Source organism: Orycteropus afer, unplaced genomic scaffold, assembly GCF_000298275.1.
Source record: "Orycteropus afer afer isolate SDZICR_OR568_19922 unplaced genomic scaffold, OryAfe1.0 scaffold00140, whole genome shotgun sequence".
NCBI classification, from domain to species: Eukaryota; Metazoa; Chordata; class Mammalia; order Tubulidentata; family Orycteropodidae; genus Orycteropus; species Orycteropus afer.
In genome coordinates, this window is record NW_006921727.1 from 3726803 (window position 1) to 3750791 (window position 23989).

General features: G+C 39.4%; 1 protein-coding gene across 1 annotated transcript; it reads right to left on the reverse strand.

The window, feature by feature from the left end:
• Nucleotides 1-2696: 2696 nt before the first annotated feature.
• BAG2 (BAG cochaperone 2) lies at nt 2697-23759 on the reverse strand. Its single transcript, XM_007945606.2, has 3 exons — nt 23647-23759; nt 7559-7668; nt 2697-3109 (listed from the first exon to the last, which is right to left on the reverse strand). Exons 1-3 carry the CDS (start codon nt 23757-23759, stop codon nt 2697-2699), a joined length of 636 nt encoding a protein of 211 aa, XP_007943797.1.
• Nucleotides 23760-23989: the final 230 nt, after the last annotated feature.

Genomic DNA, 23989 nt, shown 5'->3' on the forward strand with positions numbered 1-23989 from the left:
TTCCCTCTGAGTAATTGTAAAATCCAGGCCTCAGAAATATCACATATATATATGTACTGCAAATGTTATCAGCATTTATCACAATCAGTCATTCGAAAGGAATAGATGTTTCCTAATTAAAATAATTGCGTATCATTTAGTTTACCAAATCCTTTCTCGGCTTTCAGTTGTTAAATTCTTTTCTGCTTCCTAATTTTAAAACACTGAAGCAGAGTTCTCCAATTAGATTATCTCTTCAGGATGAATTGTGGGCATTTTAAGTGCTAGACTGAGCTTCATGAATATGAAGGACCATTCTTGCACTTATTGCATGTCCCAGTACATAACACCTCACTTGGCTAATAATGTTTTATTAAAGGAAGGGCACTATTCATTACTATAGTTCTCCCCTTCCCACCCCTCTGAAAGCTGTAGGAGTTTTTTGGTTTTTTTTTTCTGTCAGGGGTCTCTAAAGTACCAAGATGGTCAATTCTGTATTGTCTTATAAGTGGGCAGGCAGGGTTTTCACTATTGATGAATACTGAGTGCCCTTCTGTCAGCTTTTCTGCAGGTCCTGCTGTTTGTCACACTTCAGGAATCCTCTCTAATAGGGAAGGCAAGGAGCAGGCTTCAGGAAGAAGTGCCAGGGCATGGGTGGCAGAAGAGCTTTCCTAAACTTGTATACTATGTGCTAGTAATGATAAGGTTTTGGGAGAAGGCTGTTAGGGACTATATCTGCATAGGGCAAAATATATAGTCTCAATTCCCTGTAGTCTAAATCAGATTGTTTTCTACCTAAAGAATAGTTTAGGTGAGGGTAAAAATGTATCATTTCTTGTCATCATGTGAAAATACATTATTATACTTCCATTCTTATCAATAAAAATGTCACCAATCAATACACTGGGATTCCTGCTCCCTTGGATGCGGCTTGAGCTGGAGGTACTCTGAGCTGGAGATGCTACAGACCACAGACCCTAAGCAGTCTGGAGATGCTGGGTCAACGTCCTTCTAGTCTGTGCTAAGGAATGGCTTCCCGTAAAACTGCCTCGCAAAACTTGAGAAAGAAGCAAGATGAGGAAAAAGCCCAAGGAGAAAGACACAGCTGGAAAAATCTGTGTTGGGAAAAGGCCTAGACCAACATAGAGTACAGTAATGGGAAAGGCGAGTATTTCTAAGAGGAAAAGATTTACAGATCCTAGTAATAGTTGGGAAGTTGAGGAAAAAAGCAGAATGTCTATTTCTTCATTTGAAACAAAAAAAATAAATAAATGTTAAAGATGGAAAATAAGAAAATCTTTATCTGACAGTGAACCTCAAGACCCTGTATCAGTCTGCTAACAAACCAAAAACTGTTGCCATAGACAGCAGTAAGAAGTACTGTTTCCCATAAAGTGGAAAGATTTTAATCAGGTAGAGTTAGTACTGGCAGACAAAGCAGCCATAAATGCCCTAGATTGGAATTTCTTTTTATGGAGTTCTAACATTTTGGTTCTTAAGTTGAAACTCAGTAATAAATTATAAATCTAGATCTTGAACTTTTTCAGTGTGAAAAACACATTTTAATGAAACTTGAGTTTGATGTGTTTATTTTGAAGTAATATTTGGGGGAATTGTTGAGGTTTGTGTGTCAGCAGGACTGGTCACTTGGACTAAGTGGTCTGTAGTTACATCATTTATTGTAGATTATAATATATGGCTCCTCTTTATTACGTAATTAAAATACAGTGTTTTATACCTACTATTGGGGAAAAAAATGCTCAGTGCTAAAAAGATTTGTGATATAGCTACATTTTAATTACTGAAGATGGTGTAAATTGATATAATTCGTATACAAAGAAATTAGGAAATACGTATCAGGCTATAAAAATGTATATGCCCTTTGACTTAGTAAATCTAACTGCTCAGATTTAATACAAAGAAAATAAAAAAGGAAAAAGCTATATGCATATAAAGATGTAACAAACTAGAAGTCATTTAAATGGAGAGAAATGGGTAAGTAAATTACGGTGCAACTATACAGAATATGCTCGTTTTTTTAACTTGACAAACTTTGCTGCAGCACTTTCAAACAAAAAGGCAAGTTACAACACTGCATTATTGTAATGATTGACATTTTATAGAAATGATGTGTTAAGTTAAAAAAATTTGATAGATGCCTCCAAAATTTTTGTTGAATGAGAAGACAAAGAAAAAGAATGTAATTCATTATATCCTCTAAGCACAGTGCTTGGTTAACACTGGGTGTGCATTGTGTGCTGCTGCTCAAGGTAAAGAACATCTAGTTGACTACATGCCCCACATGCCCATTTGTTTCCATACCAGATAAAGCCCAGGAAAGAGCAGTAATGCCCCTGGCTCCTAGCTGGGCACTGATTTTTCTCCACATACTGTTACGTATTCATCCACAGAATAGTAAAAAAAAAATATATATATATATATAGATAGATATGTATGTATATAGATATGTTATGTATGTATTTAATCTAGATCCCAGTATAAGACAAGAATTCAGTCTAAAAATTAGACAAGTAATTAAAATAATTCTAGTCTTAATTATGTTATTTGCAAAACTGATGACAGTGGACTATTTCCCTCATCTGAAACAACATTCATATCAAATGAGTGGTTATGCCTAACATAAAGAACAGTTATCACACAAAATAATATTTTTTCGTTTTCACATCATTAATAGTAAGTACTTGTAGGTTTCAAAACTAATTAAATCTGCTTTCAGCATTTTGTTGCAGAGTTTTTGAACCAGCTCCTTTGGAATGCTCTAACAGCTTGATGGCCTTGTCAGAGTTTTCAATATTTCTAAGCAGAGTCTCTAATCTTCTCTTAATTTTCTTCTGGTCTTCAAGAGCACAGCCAATTACAATCGATTGAAACTTCTGATCAATGGGCCCCGGTGGCACCTCAGAAGAGCAAGCACTGTACAGTGACATTAAATGACTCTTGGCATTTTCCAAATCATCCAGAAACTTATTGACCACCTCATCAATTATCCTGGTGGCATGCTTCAGCGATTCTTGCTGCTGAGGGTTTCTGATTGTTTCCACTGAAACTTCAACAGTGAGGGTTCGTCCCATCAAACGGTTTGCAGTCAGATTTAATTCTTCTCTTTCTCCTAAAAAAAAAAAATCAGCCAGAGACATAAACTTATCTATGTCAAGACTACTAAGATACTCTTTTGTGGCTAAATCTATTATTTTCTGTAAGCATCTCTGCTATGAGTATTTTAAAGATAAACCTAAACATACAGCCCATAAGGAGCTCTGGTAGCATAGTGCCTAAGGCTAAGACTGCTAACAACAACGACAACAACGGCACATAAGATTAACTGATGGAGTACAATGGGTTATAGAAAGAGGTTTGTACAATACCATTTTCAGGAAGTCTCTACATGTGGGGTACTAGATGACTTCTCAAATATAAGCATGCTTGCTAAGTTTGAATAGGTATGTATTTGTAACTGGGATGGAGATAAACTCTTAGTGAGTGAGCAGTGAACATCACGAGTTTGTGTTGGTTAGAGCTGTGGAGACCAGATGTCCTGGTCTCCATAAGATCATGCATGTTTATACGTTGCCTCTATGTTTGCTGAGAAAACATGGTCATTGTAGTGGAGAATAAGCTGGCCTCAAAACTAGACACTGATTTCTTCATCTTCTCCAGACACATGTAAGCAGGACAGTGGGCTAAATCTTGCTTGGCCAGCAATCTCATTTGTCCTGTTTCTTAACTTCCTTTCTTCTTCACTGATCTGTGGCCAAGACAGTGAGGAAACAAACTAGATCATAACCACATTGTAGATTTCTAAGAGTTTTTGTCCAGAGTCAGACTGTATACTTACCAGCTCCCTAGCCTACTAGCTTGTCCTGTGAAGCACCAAAAGAACTAAAAAGAAGTTCAGTGCCAATGAAACTGGTTTTATAAGTGACCTATTCCTCTATGGCAATTGAAAATACCATGGCTTAGGCTGGGTACACATTAGTCTTCAAGGAGACATCTTTGCTCTAAAGCACTCAAAAGGTCTTTTGCAGCACATTAGCCCAATGCAATATGTTGCCTGATATCCTGACTGCTATTTCCATTGGTGTTGATTGTAGAACCAAGTAATATGAACTCCTTGACAACTTCAATCTTTTCTCCATTTATCGTGATGCTGTTTATTGGCCTGGACATAAGGATTTTTGTTTTCTTTTTACTGAGGTGTAATCCATACTGCAGACTGCAGCCTTCAATCATCATCAGTGAGTGCTTCAAGTCATCCTCACTTTCAGCAAGGAAAACTGTGTCATCTGAGTATTGCAGGTTGTTAATGAGTCTTCCTCCAATCCTGATGCCAGATTCCTCTTCATATAATCCACTTTCTCGGATTATTTGTTCAGCATACAAATTGAGTAACTATGGTAAAAGGATACAACCCTGACACACTCCCTTCTTAATTTTAAACTATGCAGTATTCCCTTGTTCTATTCGAACAACAACCTCCTGGTCTGTGTACACGTTCCTCGTGAACACAGTTAAGTGTTCTGGAATTCCCATTCTTTTCAATGTTACCCATAATTTGTATGAGCCACACAATTGAATGCTTTTGCATAGTCAATAAAACACAAGTAAACATCTTCCTGGTAGTCTGTGCTTTCATTCAGGATCCATCCGACATCATCAATGATATCCCTCATTCCACATCCTCTTCTGAATCTACCTTGCATTTCTAGAAGTTCTCTTTTAATATACTGCTGCAGCTGTTTTTGAATTATCTTCAGTAAGATTTTACTTGCATGTGATATTAATGATATTGTTCAATAATTTCCACATTCTGTGGAATCACCTTTCTTTGGAATGGGTACAAATATGGATCTCTTCCAGTCAGTTGGCCGGGTCTTCCTAATTAGTTGGCATAGCCAAGTGATTACATCTAGCGTGGCATCCATTTATCAATAGGTATTTGGTCAATTCCTAGAGCCTTGTTTTTTGCCAGTTCATTCAGTGCAGCCTTGACTTCTTCCTTTAAAGCCATTGGTTCTTGATCATATACCACCTCCTGAAATGGATGAACACTGACCAATTCTTTTTGGTACAGTAACTCTGTGTATTCCTTCCATCTTCTTTTGATGCTTCCTGCATCATTCAATATTTTGCCCATAGAATCTTTCAATATTGCAACTCGAGGCTTAAATTTTTTCTTCAATTCTTTCAGTGTGAGGAAGCCGAGCATGTTATTCCCTTTTGGTTTCCTAACTCCAGGTCTTTGCACATTTCATTTTAACAACTGACTTTGTCTTCTTGAGCTGCTCTTTGAAATCTTCTGTTCAGCTGTCATTTCTTCCATTTGCTTTAGCTACTCTCCACTCAAGGGCAAGTTTCAGAGTCTCTTTTGACATCCATTTTGATCTTTTCTTCCTTTCTGGTCTTTTTAATGCCCTCTTGCTTTCTTCATGGATGATGTTCTTGATGTCATCCCACAATTCCTCTGGTTTCCAATCACTGGTGTTCAATGCATCAAATCTATTCTGTAGATGGTCTCTAAATTCAGAAGGAATATAATCAAGGTCATATTTTAGCTCTCGTGGACTTGTTTTAATTGTCTTCAACTTCAGCTTGAACTTGCGTATGAACAGTTGATGGTCTGTTCCACAATCAGCTCCTGGCCATGTTTTGGCTGAAGATACTGAGCTTCTCCTTCACCTCCTGCCACAGATGTAGTCAATCTGATTCCTGTGTTCTCCATCTGGTGAAGTCCATGTGTATAGCCGCCATTTGTGTTGTTGAAAAAACTTATTTGCAGTCAATAAGTTGTTGGTCTTGCAAAATTCTATCATGTGATCCCCAGCATTATTTCTATCACCAAGGCCATATTTTCCAACTACCGGTGATTCTTCTTTGTTTCCAACTTTTGCATTCCAGTCACCAATGATAACCAATACATTTTGATTGCATGTTTGGTCAATTTCAGACTGCAGAAGTTGGTGAAAATCTTCAATTTCCTCATCTTTGGCTTTGGTGTTGGTGCATAAATTTGAATAGTAGTAGTATTAAATGGTCTTCCTTGTAAATGTATGAATATTAGCCTATCGCTGACAGCACTGTACTTCAGGACAGATCTTGAAACATTCTTGGTGATGATAAATGGCATGGCATTCAAGTTTGTCATTCCTGGTATAGTAGATCATATGGCTATCTGATTCAAAATGGCCCAAACCAGTCCATTTCAGTTCACTGATGCCTAGGATATCAATCTTTATGCGTTCCATTTCATTTTTGACAACTTCCAATTTTCCTAGATTCATACTTCATATATTCCATGTTCCGATTATTAGTGGATATTTGCAGTTTTTTTTCTTTTCATTTTGAGTAGTGCCACATCAGCAAATGGGAGGTTCCAAAAGCTTTACTCCATCCCTATCATAAAGGTCGGCTATACTCTGAGGAGGCAGCTCTTTCCCTATCATATTTTAAGTGCCCTCCAAACTGAGGGGCTCATCTTCTGGCACTATATCAGACAGTGTTTCAGGGCTATTCATAAAGTTTTCGAGTAATAGACTGTGTTTCACTGCTATTCATAAGGTTTTCATTGGCCAACTCTGAACAGTCAATGACCTCTTCCTTCTTCCGAGTCTGTCCTAGTCTGAAAGCTCCGCTGAAACCTGACCCATGGGTAACCCTGCTGGCATTTGCAACGCCGGTCACATAGCCTCCAGCCTCTTAGCAACATGTAAGCCACCACAGCACAACAAACTGACAGACAAGTTCATCTTGTTTAGCTGTTCAAACTGCTTTGCTCCCTTCCTAGCCTCCTTTAAAGCTGCCCCAAACCCTCTATGAGCAGGTATGGTTTTCATCTGAAAATGATAGCACATTTTTATATTCTTGTTCGTTTTTTTCCTCATAATTTTCTCCCCTTCCTTTCTTAAGTCACATCCCAATACATCCCTGTTTGTGTTACTTCTCTGCTTTTGCTTTTAAATGTCCTACAGTCCCAAGGAAGGTTGGGCAATCCTACTTCCATAGTGATACTGCCTCGGAAACCCAAGGAGGGGTCACTATGAGTCGGGGCCAACTTGACGGCACATAACAACAACAACAGTCCCGAAACACCGTCATCAAGTTGATTCCGATTTGCAGCAACCATACAGGACAGAGTAGAATCACCCCAGACTGCCTCATCTTTCTCGCACAGTGGCTGGTGGGTTGAAATTGCGGTACTTTAAGTTAGCAGCTCAATGCCTTAACCACTGCGCCACCAGAACTCCTTTTTCCTGCAGCCCCGTAACTGGTAAAGAACTGAAGCTGGGAGTGTGAACCTGTGCTGAAAAACATGGCTTTATTGCTTGGAGCCATGCTTTTCCTAATCTTGTCGGCCCTCCAGCCATGGTCTGGGGGTTGGGAACACGCTAGGGGAATGAGCTCTGGGTAAGCAGCTACTGGAATAAACTGACAGCTGCAGCTACTGCCTGCAGCTAACGTTAAATGCTGATGCCTAATGTACTCATATAAAAAAATTAAGCGTGTATCAAACCCCCTAAGTGTACATAAAAGACAAGCCCCCTCCTATGGAAATGGCTCTCACCATCACTGATCTGCCTCATGTCCTGGCTATTTTGGATACTGTGGATCATCTCCAGGAGGATTTCTTTTTCTTGCTCAACAGCACTTGCCGCTTCTCTCAAAGCTTCAACCCTGTATAAATTGGGAAAAGAGTTTTTATATGAAGAATGTTCTGTTAAGTTTCCTCATTTCTGTTTCATTCAACCCAAGTCAAGTTTAAAGGTCAATAGGAATTCTTTTAAAAATAGCGTTCCTTTTTATCATTTCATCTTTCTGTTCCTTTTATCCACTTATGCCATTCTTGTTTTTCTCCTCACTTACAGGGCAGTCAGTCTATTTAATGTTTATCTATTGCACTTATTACAAAATCTGTATTGTTTGTGTGTTCATGCATTTTTAATTGTTTCGTTTTTCACTAATTTTATTAAGAACCAGCCATGTTTCTATGTGCAAAATGGGCATGGAAGTGGTGGTGTCTTCCAGCCTCCTCTAACTTCACAAGGGGGAAGAAGGTCCAAGATCAGCAGCCCAAGGCTGATTCCTATGAAGTCGAGGTCAGACATGCTACCACCCTCCAAACTTTTTACCAATTATGATCCTAACAGTCCCTCCCACGGCACTCTAGTCTTCTGCTTGGTTCTAGAGTTTGTTTCAGTGGCCACACAGAACTCAAAATACTCACAATTATGGGTTTATTAGGGAAGTAACAGGTTACAATTCAGGATCAGAAAACAACTCAGGATGCAGTTCTTCAGTCAGGACCGACTGGCTGCTTCTCTGCTGGCCACAAGCATGCTTCTCTCTGGCCTCAGCCTCTACGCTGCTCAAGCTAGTGTTACCAGTCTCTTTCAGCTTTGCTTAATAGGTGCCAAGAGAGGCACCCCACTCTGCCAGCAAGTCTCCTGCCTGAATGCATTCAGCTTTCTCCCTCCATGGGCCAGGAAGCCTGTCACTGTGTCTCATGCTGGTCTCTTAGTTCTGCTGTTGTCTGTTTCTCACAGTAGGGATCTCCAAGAACATACTCTACTCCCACCTCTTCTTTCTTGATGGCAGTGACATCCCCACTTCCCACCTTTGGGATGCCTCATTTTAAGCCTAGCAGAATTGTAAGACTGACCAATCCCCACATAGGGTTCCGTACACCTTGTTTGCACAGTCCAACCCACATGAATGCCATGTACCTTATTTACATTATTAGCAAGTTACCCTGTCCCCTTGGTGGGCCACAAGCACCTCACATTTGCATAGTCCACGCAAGTCATCTGGGTCACAAAGATCATGGCTAGAAGACCCATCCTGAGTAATTCACTGCACAGCGCTATGTATGTATCTATCAGTAGCATCCAGCTGCTGCATGATACTCCATGTGTACGTCCACCTGATTTTACCTCTCCACTCTCCCACTGATGGTCACCCAGGTTGTCTCCCATCACCACAAATAAGCTTTAACAAATAAAAGTCCTCTTGTGGACCTGACTGACAATTTCCTTCAGATATATACCCATCCCTACCAATACTCATCACTCTTCAACTTTCTATTTGTTGCCATTCTAATGGATGTACAATGGTATATTAGTATTTAATTTGTATTTATTTTATTACTAATAATTTTGAACATACTCTTCATACCCTTGTTAGCCTGTTCAGTCAATCTTCCTTAAATAGGGTAAAGAAACTCTAGTGGTGGAGTGCTAACCAGAAGATTGGTGGTTCAAGCCCACCAGTTGGTCTGTGGAAGGAATATGAGGCAATCTACTTTTGTAAAGATTTACAGCCTTGGAAACCCAACAGGGGTTGCTATAAGTCAGAATCGACTTGATGGCACTGGGTTGTTGCTGTTGTTTTGGTTTAAATAGGGGAAATGTCCTTTCATTTATAGAGTCCTCATGGCTTGGCTACTAACTGAAAAGTCAGCTGTTTCAAACCACCAGCCACTCTGGGAGAAAGATGTGGCAGTTTGTTTCCATATAGATCACACCCCTGGAAGCCTTATAAGGCAGTTCTACTCTCTCCTATAAGGTCACTATGAGTTGGAACCGACTCAATGGCAATGGCAATGGTTTTTGGGTCCTCTAGTTGACTTGTGGGAACTGTGGTAGCGTAGTGCCTAAGGCATTTGACTGTTAACCAGGAGGCTGGCAGTTCAAACCCACAAGCCACTCCTCGGAAGGAAGGTTGGGCAATCTACTTCCGTAGTGATACTGCTTTGGAAACCCAAGGGTCGCTATGAGTCGAGTCCGACTCCACAGCACATAACGACAACAATAGTTGATTCGCAGGCATTCTTTGTTTATTCAGTATTCAATTGCAACCTTACTGGTTTCAGGAATCACAACCATCTTCTCTCATCTTGTTGTTGTTGTTGTTAAGTGCCGTTGAGTTGTTTCCGACTCATAGCGACCCCATGCACAGCAGAACGAAACACTGCCCGATCCCGCGCCAGCCCCACAATCCCTGCTATACTTGATCCCATCATCGCAGCCACCGTATCAATCCATCTCCTTGAAGGCCTCCCCCTCTTTCGTCGACCCTCCACCCTACCAAGCATGACATCCTTCTCCAGGGAATGGTCCCTTCTTACAACATGACCAAAATAGGTGAGACGAAGTCTGGCCATTCTTGCTTCCAAGGAGCATTCTGGCTGCACTTCCTCCAGGACAGATCTGTTACTTCTTTTAGCAGTCCATGGTACTTTCAGCATTCTCCGCCAGCACCACAACTCAAAAGCATCAACTCTTCTTCGGTCTTCTTCTCTCATCTTATCATGTATTAATTTTGCCTGGGATGTACTTCATGAGCAGAGATCCTTATTTTGATGTGATTAAATTCTATTTTTTCCTTTTTTCTTTGCCTAATGCTCTCCTCTCCATGAGATAACTATTTTACCTGAATAGGTCATTTCAAAATGTATACTTAAATTTGTGTGTTATATAAGAAACAAAATACAAGTGTATCTATGGATAAAAACAAAAACACACTGCCGCTGAGTCTGCCCCAACTCAGAGACCCCTCCCCTCCTTGGGTTTCAGAGGCAGTATCACTATGGAAGAAGACTGCCCAACCTTCCTTCCGAGGTGTGGCTGGTGGGTTTGAACTGCCAACGTTCTGGCACCAGAACTCCTGTATCTATAGATAGATACCATAAATAACTAGTAATAGTGATATGTTACAATATGTGTAGAAAATCCTTTTTTGGGTGGCAGTTAATTGTGATTTGGTTGAAGGTTTACAGAGCAAATCAGTTTTCCATTCAACAATTCATACACATTTTGTTTCATGTCATTGATTGCAATTCCCACAAAGTAACATCACTCACCCCACTTCCTCTTTATGTTTCCTGTTTTCATTCCTCCTTCTTTCCTAACCTTTCCAGCCTTCTGAACTTTGTTCTTAGGCAAATGATGCCCTTTAGATCTTGAATGATTGATCCAAGGACTGCTTACCTCCCTAGTGTTACTGTTCACCTTATAGACCTACTGTTTGGCTGAAAATTGAGCCACGGGGCTGATTTCAGTTCTAGGGCTGAGGGTTTATCAGTCTCTATCAGACCAGGAAGCCTGGACTTTTTTTTTCAGTAAATGATTTTGAGTGTTGTGTACATTTTTCTTCCATTCTATACAGGACATTCTAATGTGATTCCTTTCAGAGTAGTGGGTAGTGGTAGCCAGGTACCATCTAGTTCTGGTCTCAGGGTCATGGGGGCTGAGTTTCATGTGGTCCATTAGTCCTTTGGCCTGATTTTGTCTTTGATTTTCTTTACTTTTCTTTGCTCCAGAGGGGGAAAGACTGTAAGTTGCACCTTAGATGGCTACTCACAAGCTTCTAAGACTCCATGTACTTCTCACCAAAACAGGATGTAGCACATTGTCTTTGTGGACTATGTTGTGTGCCAATTGATCTTGATGTCCCTTGAGACTATGTTTATGCTTCTAAAGTTTAAGGGTCTTTCCCACCCTGGTTGCTGTTAGCTATCACTAAATCAGCCCACAACTCAGGGTGACCCCATACACAATGGAATGAAACATGGCTTGGTACCACTACATTATCCCCGTGACTAGCTGCGTATCAGACCTTTCTGATCCACAGGGTTTTCACTAGCTGATTTTCAGAAGCTGATTGCCAGGCCTTGTTTTCCTACTATGAAATTCCACTGAAACCGGCTGAGCATCATAGCAACATACAAGCTTTCACTGAGAGATAGGTGATAGCTGTGCATGAGGTGCACCGGCTGAAAACTGAACCCAGGTTCTCCCATATGGAAGGCAAGAATTGCACCACTGCCCTCATTCCTTACCCGCAGGTCGTAAGATACTCTCCTACATTTTCTTGTACTAACTCAATCGTTTCATTCATTTTTCATATGTATGTCTTTTAGACTCCAATGTTATATGTGGTTGAGTCCAAATAGTGACCCACTCTCTCCAACATTATCTACCCCAAAATCCACTTTTTCCCAATATATTGTCACCTCTGAAATCTCTATCCTATACATTAGTATATTTAATGGTCTTGCACCAATATCCATGTTTTTTTAACAGCACCAGTCTTATAATATGCCTTAGTATTTGGTAGAGCAAACCCTTTTATCTTCTTTAAAGATAATTAATACCTTTAGTCCTCTCTATAAACTCCAGACTGTTTGGTTTCTGAAAAAAAAAGAAAAAAAAAAAAGGGGGTGGGGTGGGGTGGGGAATGACTTCTTTATAATGTCATCCCATACAAGGGCATGTTATATCTATTTATTTGGATCCTCTCCTATGTTCTTTATTAGAAATTTGAAGTATTTTTCATAATGGTCTTGTGGATTCTTAAAAATTCAACTTTTAGGGATTTTGTTGCTGTTGTAATATATATATATATATATTATTACATTTTATAGTTGATTACTGCTGCTAAGAGAAATGCTGTTTTTGCAGGTTCATCTTATAACTGGCAACCTTGACTAGGAAGCTCCACAGGATTTCCAAGCCTATAAACCTTTACAGAAGCAGACTGCCTCACCTTTTTCCTGTGGAGTGGCTGGTGGGTTTGAACCCACTCTTTAACCACTGTGTCACCACAGCTCAACATTGACTTAAACATAATAATTTTAATGGTTTGTCTGGTGATTCCATTGGGTCTTCTAGGTTGATAAGCATATCATCGAGAATAAAGTATAGTATTTCTCTCTTTTTTTCCCAGCACTTGTTGTTGTTGTTATATGCCGTCGAGTCGGCCCCGACTCATAGCGACCCCTCCTTGGGTTTCCGAGGCAGTATCACTACGGAAGTAGGATTGCCCAACCTTCCTCCGAGGAGTGGCTGGTGGGTTTGAACCGCCAGCCTTCTGGTTAGCAGTCAAGTGCCTTAGCCACTATGCTACCAGAGCTCCCAAGCACTATTATTTCTTATTTTTTCTTTATAGTATTGACAAAGGTCCTCTGGTACAGCTAGATACAGCAGTGATAGGTGACATCTTTTGTCTTTTTCTAAATCTAAAAGGAATGTCCCTCTACGTTTTTTGTATAAAGCCATGTTAAAACTATGGAAGCACTATTTTCCTTAACCCAGCTATACACAGATGTGCACTCAACTGTACACATTGATATGTCCAGTCACTAAAGCACTAGGTTGTGGAATCATGACAGCAAAAGGGAAAAAGAAAGAAAAAAAAAAAAGGTAAAGTTGTCTATTCCTAGGGCACTTTCATGTTATGATTATAGCAAGTAAATAAGTTGCCAAATTTTGTAAAATGAAATAGTGACAGACCTATCCTCAGTACTTGGATGGTCCTGGAAATACGAGATCATGGAAGATCTAATCCTGATTGCTGACTTAAGTGGGCACAGAAGGAATAACTTCACCAACGTTTTCACACATGTCTACTTCATATAAAGATACCCCCCGCTGCTCACCCCAACCACTCATGCCTTTTCTCCATCAGTCACCCATCTGTTATACTCCAAAATAGTACTAACAGACTGTAAAAATCACATGATCTCTTTATCCTTTAAAGTACTAAATATATGTCCAGCTTTGTTCATAAAGGCAGTGAGCGAAAGCTAGTAAGAATCTCATGTTACAAATGTGGCTGTACAACGACAAAAGTAATATTTTATAAAATAGTTGTATTATAGTATCAGTGCATATTCCAGCACCATTCATTATGTACTAACACATTTTACATTAGCAAATTCTCAGATAACCTAGGGCCCAGTACATATGAAAGAGACTGAGTTGGCACTAATATGAAGTATTTAGGCTAAATACAAACCATGGTCCCAACATTTAATAAGCCACGTGATTGGTAATGAAGAAGATGCTGAAAGAAGAGATTAATTTTTCAACACTTGAGTTTGTACTAAAATGTAGGATATAAAGAGAGAACTGAATGTTCAAAAACTTTTCATTTAGAACAGTAAGTTACATTGGTAATTCTTGGGATTGTTGATAAGAAAATGGATTTTAAAAAGGCATTCTAGAAAAATATATAATCTGTCATATAAAAGATATTTTAATTAAAGATATAATTGAGACCAAATATAAAGAAAATTGGGTGGAACTTAAAATTTTTTTTTTTCTTACGACTTTTTTATCACTAGAGCATTTTCCCTGTAAAAAAAATTTCACCTTTTAAACAGAACTTCTTATACAGATTTTTATGTATATTTTTTTCATTTCATAGCAAAAGTAAATGTCAGTCTTCCAAGTATAGATTCCACGGAGTTTTTGGCACCGTGGACCCTTATACTTGCTATTTCCTCTTGCTAAGGAGTTCTGATGGTGCAGTGCCTAAGGCATTTGGCTGCTAATCAGAAGGTAAGTGGTTCAAGCCCACCAGCTGCTCCAGGGAAGGAAGATGGGGCAATCTAATTCCATGAAGGTTTACCACCTTGGGAACTCAATGGGTATCACTATGAGTCAGAATCAAGGCAATGGCAGTTTTTTGGGGGGAGGGGTGTGGTGGTGGTGGTTTATTCCCTCTCACCAGAACATTCTTTCTTCCTGACTCTCATCTACTAGGTGATCTTCCAAATCTCAATCCCTTTGGGAGGAACTGTCTCATTAACAGCTTCCCTCTTCTTCTCCCTTGAGTCAATCAAAGCCTGTTTTGGTACTGGACATCTGTGTAGTATACAGACTACATTTGTTTTATTTAAACTGTTATTTTTTCATTGTAGTGAAAATATATTCAGCAAAAAATACACCAATTCAGCGACAGTAGTTAAAACAGGCTGGTACTGGTACAGTGACAGACACATAGAGCAATGGAAGACAACTGAGAACCCAGAGGAAAATCCATCCACCTATGGACAGCTGATCTTTGACAAAGGGCAGAAACTCATTAAATGTGAAACTCTTTAATAAATGGTGCTGGCAAAACTGGATATCTATTTGCAGATAAATGGAAACAGGATCCATATACAAATATGAACACCATATTAAAAAATGAACTCAGGTTGGATCAAAGACCGGAATGTAAAACATAAAACCATAAATATCATCAAAGAAAAAATGCAGACAAATATAGGGGCCCTGATTCAGGGGATAAATACACTACTGAACATAACTAAAAATGTACAAACATCAGAAGTCAACATGGATGACTGAGACCTCCTAAAAATTAGATATGTGCGCACATCAAAGGATTTCATCGAGAGAATGAAAGAGAATCCAGACAGGAAGAAAAATTTTGCCAACAACATATGGTACAAGGCAAATAATCCAATTTAAAAAGGGGCAGAGGACATTTCCCTCAAGTAGACACACGTCCTGGAGAGAACAATCATGGGAGAAGTAAGGGCTGCTTATGCACAGGGGACAGCTCAGGGCACAGGAGAGTATGGAGGGATGGACACTGGGAAGACGTAACTAGGGGGAGGACGTGGGAGGGGAGTTGTTGCATTGTGGTAAATTGTGGTCAATGACATGAGACAAAGTATGTGTGAACTGCTGTATGAAAAGTGAATTTGCTCTGTAAATCTTCACCCAAATCAAAATAAAATTAACAAAAAAAGGGGGGGGGGCAGAGGACATAGAACAGCATTTCACCTAAAAAGATATTCAGGCAGCCAACAAACACATGAAGAAATGCTGGTGATCATTAGCCATTAGAGAGATGCAAATCAAAACAACAATGAGCTATCATCTCATTCCAGCACTAATAGCAAAATTCAAAACAACAGAAAACAATAAATGCTAGCAAGGGTGTGGAGAGACTAGAACCCTCATATACTGCTAGTGGGACTGTAAACTGGTGTAACTTCTCTGGAAAATGGTATGGCACTGCCTTAAAATCTTGGAATAGAAATACCAAAGCAATCTCTCAATTAGGTATATATCCCAGAGAAATGACAGCCGTGACATGAACAGATATATGCACATTCGTGTTCACTGCAGCATTATTCACAATAGCACAAAGATGGAAACAACCTAAATGCCCATCAATAGAAGAAAAGATGAACAAACAATGGTACATACACATAATGGAATACTTAACAACATTAAGAACAATGATGAATCTGTGGAATATCTCTTAACATGGATAATTTAGAGAATATTATGCTAAGCGAAATTGCCAATCACAAAAGGGCAAACACTGTATGAAACCACTACTGTAAAAGCCAAGAAAAAGGTTTCACAAAAAAAGAAATATTTTTTGATGGTTATGAGGGTAGATGGGGAAGCGAGGGTAAACCACTAACTAGAGGGTAGGCACACCCTAACTTGGGTGAAAAGAATTTAAAAACTCCAACAATTTCTACATGTATAATCCAGTGGTACTGATTACAGTCTTCAAGTTGTGCAACCTTTCTCACCATCTTTTTCCAAATTATTCCATCACCATTAACACAAACTCACTATTCCCTAAGCAAAAATTCCTCCTTCTCCCCTACATCGTATTTTTTATTTTTCTTTTAAAATCTGAACCTAGATCTCTAGTTAATTTAAGCAAAATCTGTACTGCTTACCAGCTACTGCTCTCCTTAAACTCCTATGTAAATGTTTTTGTCTACAATTTTCCCATTAGTTCTAGGAAATTCTTAACCATTCTCTCTGACTATTGCTTGTTCCCATTCTACTATTTTCTTATGGATCATTGGTTAGACAAATGTTGGACCATCTTTTATCCTTCATGTCTGTTCTACTTTTTACATCTATATTTCTGCTGTGTTCTAGATAAATTCTTCAGATTCTACTTTCTAGTGCATATAGTCCTCTCCTCAGCAGTGTCTACTCTTATTTTTTTACCTCATATTTTTCATTTCACTTGTATTTTTCATCTCTTGGTTTGGCTCCATTTCTAATCTATTTCATCAAAAAGTGTCTTGTTTTTTACTCATATTTTCACTTAACTTCTGTTTAAAAATTTTTTTTTAAATTTTATTAATTTTGGTGTTGTAGAGAAAATCCAGAGCATAACATACCCCAATTCTACACTTTCTACACGTATAATTCAGTAACACTGATCACATTTTATGAGTTGTACAACCATTCACACCTTCCTTTCATGAGTTTTTCCTCTCCATTAACATAAACTTACCCCTCCATAAGCTTTCCAAGTAATCTTTCAAGTTGCTGTTGTCACTTTGATCCCATATAGATAAATCTTGAAAGAGCACAACACTTACAGCAGACATTCTTAACTGTTGTTGTTATGTGCCATCAAGTCAGAACCGACTGATAGCAACCCCTTTCCGAGGCAGTATCACTACGGAAGTAGATTGCCCCATCTTCCTTCCGAGGAATAGCTGGTGGACTTGAACCACTAGCCTTCTGGTTAGTAGTCAGGTGCCTTAGGCACAACGCTACCAGAGCTCCCACATTCTCAACTAGTTAAGCTAAATTGCTGTTGGGTTTTCAGAACATTTCAGGGGTATTTTTGGTTTAAGGCTTAAAAATTAGAGCAATAGTTTTAGGTATTCATTGCACTGCCATGGTTCTAGAAAGTCTGGGTTCCTTAAGAATTTGAAATTCTGTACTGTATTTTCCACCTTTTTATCAGGATTCTTTTTTTTTCTCTTTAATTTTATTGTGATTTGGGTGAAAGTTTACAGAGCAAATTTATCTTCCATACAGTAGTTCACATACACTTTGTCTCATAGCATTGACTGCAAGCTTCCACAATGCAACAGCTCTCCTCTGACTTCTTTCCCACAGCCACCTCTTCCCTGTGCTCTTCCCTCCTGTGTACTCCTGCCCAGATACTCTCCAAGGAGTGTTATCTACCTAATGTCAATGTTCAGCTCATATGCCTGTCTTTTTGACTGGAAGCCACAGGAGTGGTGGGTTCAATTCCAGACCTGAAGGGCAGCTAGGGACCATAGTCTCAGGGGTTCCACCAGCCTCCATCAGACCAGCAAACCTAGTCCCCTTTTTTTTTTTTTTTAAATGATTTTGAGTTTTCCACATTGAATTAACTTCTCTTTAAAACTATTAAATGCACTTATATTCTGCATCTATTAATTCCAGTATTTGCGTTTTGGCTGATTCTGTTGTGAGTTCTGCTAGGTCTAGGTCATGTACCTTGATTTTTAGTGTTTTGTTAGTTGCTATCCTGTTGATCCAGACTCATGGAGATGCTATTTGTGCAGAATAGAAGTGCTCCATAGGGTTTTTAAGGCTGTAACCTTTTGGAAGTAGACTGCCAGACCTGTTGTCCAAAACACTTCCAGGTGGGTTCAAACCACCCATCTTCTGGCTAGTACTCAAGTGCTTAACCATATGCACCATCCAGGGCTCCTTAATATATTTAGTGATAGTTTATGATGAGATTATGGTTCTTAAGGGTTAGGTTGAAGGTGCACCCAGAGAAGCTCCTGTGGACACTGCCACCTCTAATAATAATAAAAAGATGTTTTCACTTCTTCATCTGATTCTTCAATAACAGGGTTTCTCAACCTTGGCACTACTGACATTTTGGGCCAGATAACTCTTTGTTAAGGGGCCTGTCATACATCATAGGTGTTTACAACACAGAATACTATGGCATTCTCCCCGATCCCCCAAGGTTGTGACAGCCAAAAATGTCTCCAGGTATTGCCAAAATGTCCCCTAGGGGGCCAACTCATCCCTGGTTGAGCATTACCACTCTACAGTATAGGATACAAGGCTGCTTAGTAACAAGAGTTCATGCCTGGTGCTTAGTCTAATATCGTGCATGAGCAAATTTAAACTGTACTCATCTGACAACATTCCTCTTGGCAGAGAGGTACAGTTCTGTTTTTACTAACAGATCTTGAAGGCAGCTACATGTCCAAATTGGGAAAGATCTCACATCAAGGCCTGCCTTGCATGAAAACAGTACATGACATCACAACCAAACAGACTTTGGCAAAAAGAATACTTCAACTGTTCGTGGTTCTTTGCCTCATGGAGTGATCCAAACTCTCATTCCTGAAGGGTCTAGGCCATTAGTAGTCATGTCAGAATTTGGTTGCTCTAGTTTTTTTCATTTTGTGAAATTTAATTTTAAATACACAAACCTAAATTTTTATGGAGATATATATATATAGGTTTTAGTCTGAGTACAAGAAAACAAAATTGGGGTGCATACATCCTCAGCTAGTCCTCAGATCTTGGTTACCTCACAAATTTCTGCAGCCTAGGTACCAAAAGGACAAACTGTTAAGAGACTTAGGAGATGCATGATGATGATTTCACCAAGGCTGCACCTGCTCCTGATATGTCAGCTAATACAATATATAGTAGAAACTACAATGGTTTTTCAGTCCAGCTGTGCAACATGCTGCTACTAAGGTATGGACCTCAGATACTTAAACTCAGCCCAAATTTTCTCACTTATAAAACAAGGACAGTTAGGCAAAGGTGAATGTGAATGAATGAAATAAAGCAGGTAAACAGTTTAACAGTGACTGACAGCATTGGCTAAAATATTTATGTATGTTAATATATACAATGTGCCTAGAATTGGTGATGGCATACATTAGCTTCAGGATATTCTTAGTGTTATCAACTCAGGCTTACTAATAACAAGAATTCGTGCTTTCATAAAAAGGAGAGAAAATGGCAAATGCTCATACCATGAATTAATGCAGAAGAAATAATTTCAAAACAGGTTCTTAACTTAGAACCTTTAAGAACATAGTACCTTTGCTTATTCAGTACTCCTTACCAATAGAACACTATAATAATCACTTATAGTTTAGCCATTATAAGGTTTTGAAGGGTTTTCCTAATCATCACCAAAATATTACCTTCCACTGACTAAAGAGACATGGGGTGGGTATTTAGTGGTAGGAGCTACTCATTAGTAGTATGGCCTTGGGGAAGCCACTTAATCCCTCTGGACTTCAGCTTCCTCATTTCTAAAAGAGATAATATGTGGCCTCCTCCTACCTCAAAGGGTTTTTGTAAGGTTCAAAAGACAATGTATATGAAAAGTACTCTTTTAAATTAATAGGCCTTTATTTAATATTAATTATGATGTCCTCTGTATTGTGCCTGCTGGGTTACTGGTACATTCTATCAAGAAACATTAAAACCAAAAAGCAAACTCACTGCCATTGAGTCAATTTTGACCCATTGGGTTTCTAAGATAGTAAATCTTTACAGAAGTAGATTGCCTCCAACCTTCTGGTTAGCAGTCAAATGCCTTAGGCACTATGCCATCAGAGCTCCTTTCAAGAAACTAAGCAACAAGAAACTTTAAGGCAGATGAATAATTCACATCAGCCTCTGTCCTAATCTTTCATTTCTTGCTGCTGGTCAGCCATTGCAAATTGTTGATAGAAAGGGGAAAGGACCACAAGGTGATCAGTTTGGAGAAATCTGTGAAGTCAGTCTCCCTGCGACTTCTCCCCAGCCATTCTCCAAACCCTATCCCCTAAACATCTTTACTACTATCCAGCATCTTCTAGGAGCCATCCAATGCCTGTAACATAGTAAATATGCCATATTTTCTAAATTAAAGGATAATTTAATAGAATTTTAATTTCGTTCACTAACATATTCATCCATAAATCATTCCTATATTTTGAAGTATCTTTAACATTAAGAAAATTTAGATATAAAGTGTTAAAGAGTCTTGAGGGCTGGGCTTCCTGGATTCAAAATTTGGAGTCCATTGCTCAAAGTCATTTAACTTTCTTATTTCTTAGCCCAATTTCCCATCTGTAGAATGGAGATAGTATTTCCACAAAGGCATGGGGCCAGGCATATAGTCAGTGTACATTAAAGGAATACGTTTTAGCATAATTATTTATTATTAATAATAATTAATTGCAATAACTGTTTAAAAGTAATAATAAACAAGCTAGGGGTTCTTGGACCACTGCCAAATGAAAAATTCACTCTCAAGAACTGGTTGTGAAAACAGAGAGAGAAAAACTTTACTTCTTTAGAAGGAAGCAATAAAGGAGATGGAGTGAAAAAAGGCTTGCTGTTGCTGTTGTTGTTATATGCTGTCGAGTCGGACCTAACTCATAGCAACCCCTCTGGGGTTTCCGAGGCAGTATCACTACGGAAGTAGATTGCCCCCTCTTCCTTCCGAGGAGTGGCTGGTGGGTTTGAACCACCAGCCTTCTGGTTAGCAGTCAAGTGCCTTCGCCACTATGCTACCAGAGCTCCCGAAAAAAAGAAAAAAAAAGGCTAGTGTCATTAAAAACAAATGGAATGTCTTAGAAACAAATGAAATTCTGTATTTGTAGAATGCTGCCAAATACTTTAAACATCATATACACTAGCTCATAATTCAAGTCATAAAGCATTTGGCATAATCTCGTTTCAGTTCCACATGGAAGAAGTTTCTTCCACAATCTACAGAACTAGTGTGACTGGAAAACAGTAAAAACATACTTCTAAGTACAAACTGTAACATTTTCCTCTACCTAATACACTGTTTTATTTTGGTTTAATGCACTGTATTATTAGTTCTATGTAATATAAAATTAAACTACTAAAACAAAATTACATTTCATGTGATGTCTTTTAAAAAGTGACCTTCTAGGCATGATTCTAGTTTTTAATAGTTTAACAGCGACATTGCCCATGTGGTTTCAGAAAAACTTTCATCGGATCAACATTAACATTTTTCTCTGTATTTTCTTACCTTGTGAAACACTTCCTAAATTCTCAGTATTTTTTTTTAAGCAAGGAACAAAGCTTTCAAAAGACTAGAATTATTAGAAAAGCCCTTGAAATGAGTAACACATATTAAATCAGCCGTCTTTCCTCCTCAGCTCAAGAGTTAGTTAAATAAGTTGCAATTTAATCACTTATGTACTGTAATTAGTACATTTTACATTAATCAAACATATGACGTAATAATACTCAAAACTTGAGGCTTTCTTTTAAAGAGGCACACTTGACAAGTTTTGTACCTACTACATGTGAGCCACCAATTCTGGTTTAAGGACAATGACTCAGCTTAAAGGAGGGGCCACTCCCTCATTGCTCCTTTAAGAAAAAATCCTTTCTGAACTGGGGAGAGAGAGTTCTGAAAAGTCAGAAAACATGCTCTCAAAGTCCTAAAGGCCAGGAAAGATGTATTAGTTACTTTTCACAGTGCTGTATATAAAGAAATAGAAAGTAACTTAGGCTATCAATATGTAGTTTTGCTCCACTTCTCTAGGCTGACCTGGTCTAGTTTACTACTTTTGTGGAAATCCATGTAAAAGCATTATTTCTACTATTCCATTTGTTTCATTCTGTGCAGAACCCTAGAACTTGGTTTAGGGCTCAGATCTCTCTCTGTTGCCATTCATAAAATCGTTGTATGTAGAATTTTTCATTTTCTGATTCCTTTCTTGGAGAAGTTTACACTTGGAGAAGTGCCTTAGAGCTAAGAGAATACTGTGGCTATAACTCTTTTGGGCAAACATACATCTCTTCCTGTTTTGGGATTTTAATTGGAGAGATAAAAAACACATACATGCTGCACTTAAACTTTTTGGTTTACATACACCTTTGTGAACCTGGTAAAAATTATAAACAAAATTCTGTGTACAATTTCAGGGGGCTTGAGGAGATCTGATGGCGTAGTGCCTAAGGCATATGACCGCTAACCAGAAGGTTGACGCTTCAAACCCACCAGCCACTCCAAGGAAGACTGAGCAATCTACTACCATAAAGATTTACCACCTTGCAAATCCAAAGGGAGTTGCTATGCGTCTCAGTCCACTGGATGGCAGTGAGTTTGGTTTTTGGTGTATGCCAAGTAAAGAATATCTGCCTTAAGATTTTCATTTAAGTACATAGACCTGAACATGATCAAATTGTTCATAGGAAACACAGAAGTTTTATATACTGTTAAAGGAAAAAAGTATTTTCACAATCTACTATAAATTGTTTAGAAATTCTACACAAGCCTACCACTCAACGAAATCTTAAGTAAAAGGGAAAACTATGTTTTCATGCTTTCAGGCCACAGTGACTAGCACCTTGAAGGTGACATATCAGCACAGTGACTTCTATGTAAGGCGGTACACAAGAAATTTAGTTAGAGATTAACGGAATGACTGAATACAGTAACGGGATTACCAGAGAAACGGAAGCTGCTGTATATTTTACTCCACAAAATACCCGGCTACTGTTCACCCCACAACCCAGAATGTGTCCCATTCTTATCTAATCTTTGTTATTGGGTGTGTTCCTGGAATTTTTCCTTTTTTGCGCTGAAGCGTTTTGGAGCAAGAAAACTGATCATTCCACATCAGGGGCCACTGTAAAGGGCTGCCTTCCTTAAAAATGCATAGCAAGAAAACTAAGTTAAAAACATTTCAGAAAACCATACACAGGCACAGAGAAGATTCTAGAAGTTCTGTAAACCCACAATCTCTACTCTCAAAAACATACTGTAACTTTTAACTTCTCTATTTTCTCTACTCCCAAATGCTGAGATACATGAATGGGAATGTGGCAACACGCTCACAAGTTTAGGTTAAGTAGAATGCTGCTTCTCCTGGAGAAAACCAGAAAAGAGCACCAAGAAACAAAGAAAACGCACCACCTCCATTCAAGACAAATCTGAAGCAAACATTGCTCTTGCTGCATAAGCAACCCCGGGACGGCGGGGCAGCTGGACCGTGACCCAGCCCCAGCCCCGAGGCTGGGCCCCGCCTGCACACTGAAAAAGGCACCCGCGCCGCCTCACGCCGCCGGCCGCGCTCACCTGAGCTCCAGCTGGTCCAGGCTCTCCAGCAGACGGCTAGAGCGGTCGGCCATGGAAGACGAGCGGCAGAAGCGCCCCTCGTTGGCTTTCGCGTTGATCTTCGCCTGAGCCATCTGAGCCTCCGAGGCGGGCGGCCAAAAGGTCACCGGCCTCTCTAGCGACAGGAGTGAATGGAGTGTTCCTGCGGCCGCATGCGACGCCGTCACCGCGCGGGGCGCCCGCCTCCCTCTGACGCCCGCGGAGGGGCGGCCCGGGAGGACGCGCCGCGCCGACACTGCTACTGCCGCGTGGCCAAAGAAGGACAAACGCGCGGCCCGCGGGGCTTGGGGGATGCAGGGACAGG